The 12,627-nt window shown below is 42.5% G+C and overlaps 1 protein-coding gene across 1 annotated transcript; it reads left to right on the top strand.

Annotated features, from left to right (window-relative positions):
- Positions 1-2,019: 2,019 nt before the first annotated feature.
- Positions 2,020-11,910, top strand: ywhaba (tyrosine 3-monooxygenase/tryptophan 5-monooxygenase activation protein, beta polypeptide a). The gene is made up of 6 exons (XM_014131624.3): positions 2,020-2,166; positions 8,106-8,406; positions 8,740-8,863; positions 9,327-9,490; positions 10,993-11,088; positions 11,227-11,910. Exons 2-6 carry the CDS (start codon positions 8,113-8,115, stop codon positions 11,281-11,283), a joined length of 735 nt encoding a protein of 244 aa, XP_013987099.1. The 5' UTR covers positions 2,020-2,166; positions 8,106-8,112; the 3' UTR covers positions 11,284-11,910.
- Positions 11,911-12,627: the final 717 nt, after the last annotated feature.

The following is a 12,627-nucleotide window of genomic DNA, read 5'->3' as shown; positions in this document are numbered from 1 at the left end:
GGGGAACAGGCGGGCCAGTCCATAGCATCAATGCCTTCCTCTTGCAGGAACTGCTGACACACTCCAGCCACATGAGGTCTAGCATTGTCTTGCATTAGGAGGAACCCAGGGCCAACCGCACCAGCATATGGTCTCACAAGGGGTCTGAGGATCTCATCTCGGTACCTAATGGTAGTCAGGCTACCTCTGGCGAGCACATGGAGGGCTGTGCGGCCCCCCAAAGAAATGCCACCCCACACCATGACTGACCCACCGCCAAACCGGTCATGCTGGAGGATGTTGCAGGCAGCAGAACGTTCTCCACGGCGTCTCCAGAGTCTGTCACGTCTGTCACGTGCTCAGTGTGAACCTGCTTTCATCTGTGAAGAGCACAGGGCGCCAGCGGCGAATTTGCCAGTCTTGGTGTTCTCTGGCAAATGCCAAACGCCCTGCACGGTGTTGGGCTGTAAGCACAACCCCCGCCTGTGGACGTCGGGCCCTCATACCACCCTCATGGAGTCTGTTTCTGACCGTTTGAGCAGACACATGCACATTTGTGGACTGCTGGAGGTCATTTTGCAGGGCTCTGGCAGTGCTCCTCCTGCTCCTCCTTGCACAAAGGCGGAGGTAGCGGTCCTGCTGTTGGGTTGTTGCCCTCCTACGGCCTCCTCCACGTCTCCTGATGTACTGGCCTGTCTCCTGGTAGCGCCTCCATGCTCTGGACACTACGCTGACAGACACAGCAAACCTTCTTGCCACAGCTCGCATTGATGTACCATCCTGGATGAGCTGCACTACCTGAGCCACTTGTGTGGGTTGTAGACTATGCTACCACTAGAGTGAAAGCACCGGCAGCATTCAAAAGTGACCAAAACATCAGCCAGGAAGTATAGGAACTGAGAAGTGGTCTGTGGTCTCCACCTGCAGAACCACTCCTTTATTGGGGGTGTCTTGCTTATTGCCTATAATTTCCACCTGTTGTCTATTCCATTGGCACAACAGCATGTGAAATGTATTGTCAATCAGTGTTGCTTCCTAAGTGGACAGTTTGATTTCACAGAAGTGTGATTGACTTGGAGTTACATTGTGTTGTTTAAGTGTTCCCTTTATTTTTTTGAGCAGTATACATTCATTTGAACTCTGAGGTATGAGTTTCCGACATGATGTAAACGTGGCAAATTTCCAACATCATATGAACGCAGCATAACATCTGACTGTCAGCTGTCTCTTGGAGACAGTAACCACAGATTATCCATTGTATTGACCATATACTCCACACAATGAAAATAAATATCTTCAAAAATGGAAGGCAGTCGGGAGGAGGCAATATCAGGTGGAACCAGCATAGCCAATATTCTGTGTGGACAACAGGCACAATGGTTTCCTAGTTACCACAGCCACAAAGTCAAAATTGGCTATCGAGAAATTAATGACAACAATGTGCTTTTGGGTTTTTAATTTAAAAGTTAGGCATAAGGTTAGCAGTGTAGGTTAAGGTTCGTGTTAGGTTTAAAATCATATTTTAGAAGGGAGATTGTAGAAATAGGCGGGGTTTATGACTTTGTGTTCGTGTAGTGACGATCAGGCACAAGTCTGATACACAGGTTTTTTTTCTCAGTTTCCAGGATGTCACGTGTCCTACTTACACTCGTAGCTACCTTAATCGTTACGAAACTTATATTATATCAAGTAAGCCACACGTAGCAAATAAGACATACATTTTATTATTACAAAATGTGACACTCCCATTGACCTCCATACAAAATCTTCTCGCTTGGTGAGCCCCCCCCCCCCCAAAAAAAAGAAATTGGCCCAGTTATCCCTCTTGTGTAGGTCGTCATTGTAAATAATAATTTGTTCTTAACTGACTTGCCTAGTTAAACAAAGGTTCATTGTAAAAACATGTTTTGCTTCGCCTCTTCTCTGCAGTAACTATGGTGACCACTACGTCATTCTGTAGTGGTTCCCGTAGCCTTTATGACGTCAACGACCCTGTACAACGCTCTGAAAACCCCGGAGTGCTGTTACCATAGATACTGGCGGAGGAGGGTGGGGTTTAGAGGAAGCGGAAGTGTCAGCACAGGCGGAAGTGGTACTGCCCTGAATATCCCGAGCAGCGAACCGAGGACAGCTTGATACTCCCATCGTTCAGAGAAAAAAAAGCAAGATTCAAAATACATTCTAATTGTGAGTTTACTTGCATAAAGTTGATTCTAGTATTATTTCCTGGTTAAGGTAGAGAATTTTGGGCCCATAATAACCCAACAATGGCTCAAATCGCTATCTATGGCGGAAGGTGCCTATTGTGGTTTGGGGCTTTGTACAATGACTTAGGCCGAGACGTGTGATTGAATGGCGAACTAGAGCTCACAAACAAGCTAGGATGTAGATTATTGTAAACCAATAGGGGAGATCTGCCATGGAATATATGAATCAAAAATTGTTCCATTATGAAATGTGTATAGAGACTGAAAAACACAGTTTGCCAGGCTAACGTTCCCATCCTGGTCGTCGTGAAATCAAGATATCTTACCAGCGCTAGCAAGCTAATGCTAACTTGACGATATCTCCAGCGAATTTTACAAGTGACTGGACTGCAATACACAGGCCTTTGCGATTCATGAACAATAAAATAAATCAGGTGCTTATAACGAATTAAAATGACATTTTAGTAAATCCAACTCATTCGTAGCATTCAATTACGCTAGCTAACGTTAGTTGGTTTGCTAACGGTATCGCTCCATCTTAAAATTCCGCAAGGGAATGCGACAGAGGGCGTAGCTAGCCAACTACCAACATCTTCAATGGACTGGAATATAGCACGCTAGCTAGCGCCATAGCAATGAGGTTGCCTACGGATCTTATAGGGCAATGCTGCAGTTTTTCCGCCATGGACGTTCCATTGCTAAATCCGTGATTAAAGAATAGCAGGTTGTCATGTTATCGGGTTTATAGCGATAATAACTAATGTACTGGCAATTAAGACGTTTGTCCTTGGTATTTTAGGATACCATACTTTCATAGTACTCCAGGCATTGTAAATAAACTAACGCAAGTGACAGATCAGAGTCAAAATTGACTTAGCGGCCATAATAAGCTTGTAGTTAACATGGCCATAATAATACATTGGTTAAACAATAGGTCCTATTAATTATATGGGTAAAACAATATAGCTAAGATCCCCTGCGGCGTTGTCACTGAGTACTGTGACCATTTCATGTTATTTTCTATTGGTGTCTAGGGCATTAGAAACATTCCTTGCTCTAGGTGTAAGTCTAGAGCTGTGTTTCACCTCTAACCTTATCACTTTGTTTACATTTTTATTTACTATAATGGTTATTTGTTACAGGGTTTCCAAAATTCGGTCCTGGGGTCCTCCTTGGGGACACATTTAGGTTTTTGCCCTAGCACTACACAACTGATTAAAATAACCCACTCATCATCAAGCTGATTCAGATAATCAAAGCTTGATGATTTGGTTATTTTAATCAGTTGTGTAGTGCTAGGGCAAAAACCTAAATGTGCACACAGGGACTGAGTTTGGGAAACCCTTGTTTAACCTCTTACATCTAGACGTTCCGCTAGCGGAACACCTGCTCCAATATCCAATGATACGCGTGGCGCGAATTACAAATTCCTCAAAAATACAAAAACTTCAATTTTTCAAACATATGATATTTTTACAGCATTTTAAAGACAAGACTCTCCTTTATCTAACCACACTGTCCGATTTCAAAAAGGCTTTACAGCGAAAGCAAAACATTAGATTATGTCAGCAGAGTACCCAGCCAGAAATAATCAGACACCCATTTTTCAAGCTAGCATATAATGTCACAAAAAACAAAACCACAGCTAAATGCAGCACTAACCTTTGATCTTCATCAGATGACACACCTAGGACATTATGTTATACAATACATGTGACGTTCAGAACTAGCATACCCCCCGCAAACCTCCGGTGAATTTACTAAATTACTCACGATAAACGTTCACAAAAAACATAACAATTATTTTAAGAATTATAGATACAGAACTCCTTTGTGCAATCGAGGTGTCCGATTTTAAAATAGCTTTTCGGTGAAAGCACATTTTGCAATATTCTGAGTAGATAGCCTAGCCATCACGGCTAGCCATTTAGACACCCACCAAGTTTAGCCCTGACCAAACTCCGATTTACTATTAGAAAAGTTTGATTACCTTTGGTGTTCTTCGTCAGAATGCACTCCCAGGACTGCTACTTAAATAACAAATGTTGGTTTGGTTCAAAATAATCCATTGTTATATCCAAATAGCGGCGTTTTGTTCGTGCGTTCAAGACACTATCCGAAGTGTAAATAAGGGTCACGAGCACGACGCATTTCGTGACAAAAGATTTCTAAATATTCCATTACCGTACTTCAAAGCATGTCAACCGCTGTTTAAAATCAATTTTTATGCCATTTTTCTCGTAAAAAAGCGATAATATTCCGACCGGGAAAGCGTGTATACGTACAAAGAGAGAAAATAAAAGCATGGGATCCCCTCGTGCACGAGCCTGAGTCTCACAGTACTGTGACCAGCCACTATCCAAACGCGCTACTTTTTTTCAGCCAGAGCCTGCAAAGCCACGATTCAGCTTTTTGCCGCCTTCTGAGAGCCCATGGGAGCCGTAGGAAGTGTCACGTAACAGCAGAGATCCCCTGTAATGGATAGAGATAATCAAGAAGGGCAAGAAATGGTCAGACAGGGCACTTCCTGTAAGGAATCTTCAGGTTTTGGCCTGCCAAATGAGTTCTGTTATACTCACAGACACCATTCAAACCGTTTTAGAAACTTTGGAGTGTTTTCTATCCAAAGCTAATAATTATATGCATATTCTAGTTTCTGGGCAGGAGTAATAATCAGATTAAATCGGGGACGTTTTTTATCCGGCCGTGAAAATACTGCCCCCTAGCCATAACAGGTTAAAGATGGTCTTCTGATTATGGCCTAAAACTTCCTAGAGCCCCAATGGGACTTGATCAACAGTTGAATGAGTTTAGCATCTGCAAGATAAATTTACGATTCCGTCAGCCTTTTTCACAAACACACTGCTAGGGCCTAATAATGTCTTAGCATATGAGGCTGCATGGATGTGTATACTTGCCTACGAGTGGGTTATGCCTACAGCGTTTTTATAATAATAATCTAGCCTTTCTTGTCACGTGTAAATGGCAGGGCATAACATTTACTTTTTGGTACACCAGCCTCTGTGACAGGTAGATTTAAAAATCTACCAGCCTCTCAGATTTTTTTACCAGCCAACATATTTTTTCACACAAATTTCACCAAGAAAACACAAACGAACAGATGAGCATGCTTTGTAATGTTTCTAAAACAAATGTATTATTAATAAGAAGTAATGTGGGTTATTGTTTTTCATTTTTTGTGATGTTTAACCAAAATATCACAGATTAGACAAAAATGCTCCTTTAAGGGCGTGAGGTTACCGTTGTAGTGCGACTCAAGTCATGTTTGTGCCTGTGAGATTGTCTGACTAGTAGAAGTGTTGTCTTCTTTCCCCTAGCAGTTAAAGCTCAAACATAGAAAAACAACCTAGCATGTGAACAAAACAATGTAAATAGCCAAGAAACACAAGGACAAAGTCTCACTTGAGTAGATGTTTGTTTTAGACCAAGTTTTATGCCTGTGCGCAGCACTTCTAAAAAATCTGAATCTTTCACGCTGCTCTTCATGTGCGCACAGCCCCCAGCCAGGCAGTGTTGCAGAGCGAGGTGGAATAGGCTATATAGGATTCGTAGTTCTTTGACTTTGTGCAATTAATTTACCAGCTATGAAACAAAACGGCAGAAATACTTTGAAAACAGCTACTGCAGAATTTATTTTACTATAAATGTGATCATACATTACTTTCTATTCACAAATGTGAGTGAAATACTCACACTGTGGAGCCCTAACCACCCGCCAACGTGGCTGGTGAAATAGACATTTAACCCGCCAACACCAAAATCTACTCGCATTTGGCAGGTGTTTATTTTAGGCCCTGGTAAATTGGCTGGTCAGGCTAGGTTCACCAAGTGTCCAGTAGAGGGCGCAGCTACTCCAAGAATTCACTGAGGTGAAACCTGGCTTAAAAACGAATGAAGCCGATGCAGTAAAAGACACAAAATCTGATCATGCTTTCCTGCAACACAAGCTGTTGACTGACTGGCCTAGCCTATAGACATTCAGATCAACAATAGAGCTATCTTCATTGTCATGGATGTGTTTTTAGCTTGGCTAGCATATCGTGTCCAAAAATGGTGTTGATATAGGCTAGCCTACTATAGGTTGAACGTTGCACGCATTCACACCATATGGTGTCTTCCTTGCTATAGCCTATTGCATATGGAACTTTAGTGTAGCCTACACTTCAAGTATTTATTAGGCCTACATTAATTGTGGTTGTATTGTGAATCGAAGAGCAGGCAACACTTAGTCAATTAATAATATGAAAGGAGCATCTTGGAGTTACTCAGACCAAAACACAGGCTATATGATAGGCGTAATACAGAAATGTTCATCACTACAATGAATATACCGGAAATTACGTAGATGTGTACACTTAATTATACAAGGTTTTATATGCATCTCGATTCTCTACTTCGTCACATTTGCACTATTTCACTCGAGGACCAGCAGTGGAGGCTTTCCTCCTTAAAAATAATCTTCTATTTGACAACACACAATGTCTCAATACAAAGTTATATAATGTGCCTACTTTTTTTGTGAAAGTACATGGATGTGTGATAAACGGATGAGCAAAAACATGTAATTTGGTCATGTACACTACCGGTCAAAAGTTTTAGAACACCTACTCATTCAAGGATTTTTCTTTATTTTTACTATTTTCTACATTGTAGAATAATAGTGAGACATCAAAACTATGAAATAACACATATGGAATCATGTAGTAACCAAAAAAGTGTTAAACAAATAAAAATATATTTGAGATTCTTCAAATAACCACCCTTTGACTTGACAGCTTTGCACACTCTTGGCACTCTCTCAACCAGCTTCACCTGGAATACTTTTCCAACAGTCTTGAAGGAGTTCCCACATATGCTGAGCACTTGTTGGCTGCTTTTCCTTCAGTCTGCGGTCATGCTCATCCCAAACAATGGTTTGAGAGAATGCCAAGTGTGCAAAGCTGTCTGCAAATGGTGGCTACTTTGAAGAGTCTCATATAAAATATATTTTGATTTGTTTAACACTTTTTGGGGGGTTACTACATGATTCCATATGTTATTTAATAATTTTGATGTCTTCACTATTATTCTACAGTGTAGAAAATAGTAAAAAATTAAGAAAAACCCTTGAATGAGTAGGTGTTCTAAAACTTTTGACGGGTAGTGTATGCGAAAACCTTTTAGAATTTTGTATGATGTCAGTAGCCTAGTCAAAGGCAGCATTATGCTAAAATATATTGGCACACTCCATTTTAGACCATAGGTAACAAATTAAACCAAGTATTTGAATGTTAAACAATCTGCCTCTAGTGGCCTAATGGAACAAATGCAATTGGATGGTGGCTCTACTGTTTAAGGTCTCTGATAGGTTGTTATTTTGTTACCGGATATAATTATCTGCTCAGCTGGTTAATTTGGCCAGGATGGCCTATGAGAAAAGCTAGCAGCTAACCATTTTAGACCAATGGTTTAAACCATGGTCTAAGCAAAGTTCACAAGTATGGCCCCTAAGGAAATAACTTTGGAGTAACTCCTGAGTGGTGTCTGAAAGGTTTTTCATGTTGACATATAATGTTCAGATTTTATTAATCAGTTTTAATACATAGCCTATTGAATAATCAGTAATTAGGCCAAATATTAGTATATACTTCTCACTCAGTTAAAGGAGGGCCTCATTTCTGAGATATAGGCAACCCAATAGCATGTCCAGAGTTGTTCCGGGGTTGATGTCAATTCCATTTCAATTCAATCAGGAAGTAAACTGAAATTAAAAAGCATTGAAAGGCAAGTTTACTGAAGTTTATTTCATTTCAGTCATTGTCAGTTGACTGAATTGACAATGGCCCCAGTGTTTCTCAATTTTTATGATGGCTATGTTGCTTGCTGTGACTATGACCTCAACTCTGTGCCCTTTCACAGTCTCGACATGGACAAGAACGACCTGGTACAGAAGGCTAAGCTGGCCGAGCAGGCCGAGCGCTATGACGACATGGCGGCGGCTATGAAGGCGGTGACGGAGCAGGGCGGCGAGCTCTCCAACGAGGAGCGCAACCTGCTGTCGGTGGCCTACAAGAACGTGGTGGGTGCGCGTCGCTCCTCCTGGCGTGTCATCTCCAGCATCGAGCAGAAGACCGAGGGCAATGAGAAGAAGCAGCAGATGGCACGCGAGTACCGCGAGAAGATTGAGGCTGAGCTGCAGGACATCTGCAAGGACGTGCTGGTGAGAGAGCGCGGCCGCTTGCTACTCCCTATGGGCCCCCCTCGCTCTTAAATGAAGGGTCCCATGATGTTATGGGGATGGGTGTAACACTGGGGCTTTATTTCAATTCATTTATAGTCTGTTCATTTAGAGTCCAGGCAATTTGGGAGTGCCCTATACTCAACAGGCATTTTTCATTAGGCATTCTGATTGTGAGCTGGAATGAATTTGACCCCAAAGCCAGGTTACAAAGCATAATCTATTTTGGGTTCATCTTTTGTTTGGTCCTGTGTGTTGAAAGGGCGGACTTGAATTGACTGACACCCAACCAACCCCTCTTTTTTTCTGTTTTAGGCACTCCTCGACAATTACCTCATCGCCAATGCGACTCAGGCAGAAAGCAAGGTGTTCTACCTTAAAATGAAAGGTGACTACTACAGATATCTGTCTGAGGTGGCATCTGGAGAATCAAAGAAGAGTAAGTTGATCATCTCTGTCCAATGGGGAAGCTTCTGAGTCACCCATATTCGTTAATCAGCCACTTTTCTTCAACCTCTGATTTTCATAGAAATAAGCAAAACCTCCCATTTGATGTCCGCATAGTACATTTATTTATTTTATTTAACCTTTATTCAACTAGGCAAGTCAGTTGAGAACAAATTCTTATTTACAATTACGGCCAAGGAACAGTGGGTTAACTGCCTTATTCAGGGACAGAACGACAGATTTTTACCTTGTTAGCTCGGGGATTTGATCTAGCAACCTTTCGGTCACTGGCTCAACGCTCTAACCATTAGGCTATGTGCCGCCCCGTAAGATCTAGACAATGTTTAATCAGTATCCATTATACAGGAGATGGGCAGTGAAATTAAACATGAATTAACTTCAACAAAAGCATGATGCCGTTAATTAATTGGACCTCTTCTCCCTCTCTGTCACAGCCACAGTGGAGAACTCCCAGCAGGCCTACCAGGAGGCCTTTGACATCAGCAAGAAGGACATGCAGCCGACACACCCCATCAGGCTGGGGCTCGCTCTCAACTTTTCTGTCTTCTACTATGAGATCCTCAACTCCCCCGAGCAGGCCTGCAGTTTGGCGAAGGCGGTGGGGCACCGTTATACACTGTCTCTCTCGCACAAACACACACACGTTCCTCCATCACACAGCAGCGCCTGTGTGATCAGCATGAGTCTGGCCTAACCGAATCAATACAGAGCACAAACACGCCCCTCCTGCTCAGCTACACTATAGATACAAAAGTATGTGGACACCCCTTCAAATTAGTGGATTCCGCTATTTCAGCCACACCAGTTGCTGACAGATGTATAAAATTGAGCACACAGCCATGCAATCCCCATAGACAAACATTCACAGTAGAATGGCCTTACTGAAGAGCTTAGTAACTTTCAACGTTGCACCATCATAGGATGCAACCTTTCCAACAAGTCAGTTTGTCAAATTTCTGCCCTTCTAGAGCTGCCCCGGTCAACTGCAGGTGCTGTTATTGTGAAGTGGAAACTTCTAGGAGCAACAATGGCTCAGCTGCGAAGTAGTAGGACAAAGAAGCACACAGAACGGGTAAAGGGTAAAAAATGGTCTGTCCTCGGTTGCAACACTCACTACTGAGTTCCAAACTGCCTCTGGAAGCAACATCAGCAAAATAACTGTTCGCCAGGAGCTTCATGAAATGGGTTTCCATGACTGAGCAGCCACACACAAGCCTAAGATCACCATGCGCGATGCCAAGCGTCGGCTGGAGTGGTGTAAAGCTCGCCACCATTAGACTATGGAGCAGTGGAAACACGTTCTCTGCAGTGAGGAATCACGCTTCACCATCTGGCAGTCTGACGGACGAACCTGGGTTTGGCGGATGCCAGGGAAACGCTACCTGCCCAAATGAATAGTGCCAACTGTAAAGTTTGGTGGAGGCGGAATAATGGTCTGGGGTTGTTTTTCATGTTTCGGGCTAGGCCCCTTAGTTCCAGTGAAGGAAAATGTTAATGCTACAGCATACACTGACAGTCTACACGATTCTGTGCTTCCAATGTTGTGGCAACAGTTTGGGGAAGGCCCTTTCTTGTTTCAGCATGACAATGCCCCCGTGCACAAAGCGAGGTCCATACAGAAATGGTTTGTCGAGATCGGTGTTGAAGACCTTGACTGGCCTGCACAGAGCACTGACCTCAACCTCACCCAACATCAGTGCCCGACCTCACTAATGCTCAGCGACGTTCCAACATCTAGTGGAAAGCCTTCCTAGAAGAGTGGAGGCTGTTTTAGCAGCAAAGGGGGGGACCAACTCCATATTAATGCCAATGATTTTGAAATGAGATGTCCGATGACCAGGTGTCCACATACTTTTGGTCTGACACAAACCTGCTCGTTAACACCGGTGCTCGTGCTGTTGGCGTTTGCCAGATATTGAATAAAAAATTGACTTTAATGATTGGTGCTTTGTCATCTGGTATGCCAAGATTTGTCAGTTGGTAAGCCCTTTTTAGGGGTAATACATTTAAAACGTGTTTTGGAGGCATTGTAGGTTTTCGTATTCTGGGTCTTTCAGAACATGTTTTTTACCCCCTTCCATATGCCTCTTTTCCCTCTAGGCTTTCGACGAAGCGATCGCCGAGCTTGACACCTTGAACGAGGACTCTTACAAAGACAGCACCCTGATCATGCAGCTACTAAGGGACAACCTCACTGTAAGTGCTTACAATACACGCCTTGTCCATGTAATGCCATTCAAATGCATAATAGTTTGATACTCTTGGAACTGTATACCTCGAGTGTATGAATCCAATGAACTCAATGGTTGGATTTGTTTTTCTACCCCTCTGCAGCTGTGGACATCAGAAAACCAGGGTGATGAGGGGGATGCCGGCGAAGGGGAGAACTAAAGGCGTTGCACTTCACTGTTAATCCACCCACACCCTTCTCTCTCTTCTCTTACACATATACAGCCCGTACATTCCCGCTCCATCCAGCCTCTTCCTTTCTGTATGACAAGCAGCATGAATTGTACCTGACCTACCAGTTGTGCCCTTTCTCCGATATGCTCCAAGGCAACAGGGTAACACTCAGTTGTTAACAAGCCGAGTCTTGTTTTGTGAGGAGAAAAACAATTCTAAAATTGCCCAGTTGAGTGGCATGGCCATTCCCTCCTCCACCTCCCTTCCTTTTGATTCCCTCCAAACATTTAAAAAATATGTTCTTTCACCGAGCAAGTTATGCACTTATAGTATCCATTTTTTGCTTTCCTGGTGTACTAGCGATGGCTGGTTTGACTCAGAAAATGTATTAAACTGTCTGTTTATTTTCAACAAACACTGTGATGCTTAGTTATTCTCCACATAATCACATTCTGGATGATAAAATTCAGGACTGTATGGTTTGAGTAGCAGTGCAATTCTGCTGTGGCCTCATACAGAATGGTAAAACGGGCTGTATTGTGACACTGACTAACATGCGTATTGTTTGTTTATTTTGCATATGGAATTAAAATGAATAAAAGGGACCCTACTGTAGGTTTTGCCATTCCACATCTGTCCAGTTAAAAATAAGAAAAATATATCATTCCATCAGAACCTAACATTAAGACAATATACCTTTTTTGAACAAACCTGGAACATTCTCCTATTCAGCTGTCATAAAGGTGCTGTTTGAAATCAGTACAATGATCCTGGTTTGTTCTTAAATGTTACTTTTTGCTTTGTGTAATAATGACTCACACTTTGGCTCAACTGTAAATTGTAAACATTTGCGGTAAATATAAATCTGTCTTAAATGTAATGTTAACCTGCTTGCAAAGAAACACCTTAAAGCTGTTGCGTTGAACTTTGACGTCTTGGTTATTCAAGCCTATCTTGATAGCCTTATGCTGACAGTACAAACTGACCAGTTTCCTTCATGAAATGATATCTAAGCGAATGTATGCTTTTGCCCACGACGAGTGTGTAAGCAAGTCCCCTAATGTAAGTTGTGTAAGGAGGTTGTCTATCATAGTCAGAGATGGCATTGATGCTTTTGTTTTGTGTATCTCCAGAGGAGACCATATTATAGTGGAATGCGGTCAGTGGATGGGATAGATTCTGGAGTAGTGCAAGGACCCTTAAGAGGTAGCTGAATTCACTCAGTGTCACAATACCTTGTCATCACCATAACATTCCACTTAGGTGTAGAATTGATCTGTCTCAGTCGGTCTTGCTGAAGACAATGTTTCATGCACTGAAGAAAAATCTCCC

The sequence above is a fragment of the Salmo salar genome, chromosome 12 (genome assembly GCF_965601325.2).
Source record: "Salmo salar chromosome 12, fSalSal1, whole genome shotgun sequence".
Classification (NCBI taxonomy): domain Eukaryota; kingdom Metazoa; phylum Chordata; class Actinopteri; order Salmoniformes; family Salmonidae; genus Salmo; species Salmo salar.
The sequence above is the reverse complement of the archived record's forward strand: the minus strand, read 5'-3'. Positions and strand labels throughout refer to the sequence as shown.

What these genes read in the sequence shown, in the direction of transcription:
- ywhaba (XM_014131624.3), top strand. Translation starts at nt 8,113, where the DNA reads ATGGACAAGAACGACCTGGTACAGAAGGCTAAGCTGGCCGAGCAGGCC. An exon ending in ATCTGGAGAATCAAAGAAGA is followed by an intron (nt 8,864 to 9,326) that starts GTAAGTTGATCA and finishes TCTCTGTCACAG; the next exon opens with CCACAGTGGAGAACTCCCAG. An exon ending in CCTGCAGTTTGGCGAAGGCG is followed by an intron (nt 9,491 to 10,992) that starts GTGGGGCACCGT and finishes TTTTCCCTCTAG; the next exon opens with GCTTTCGACGAAGCGATCGC.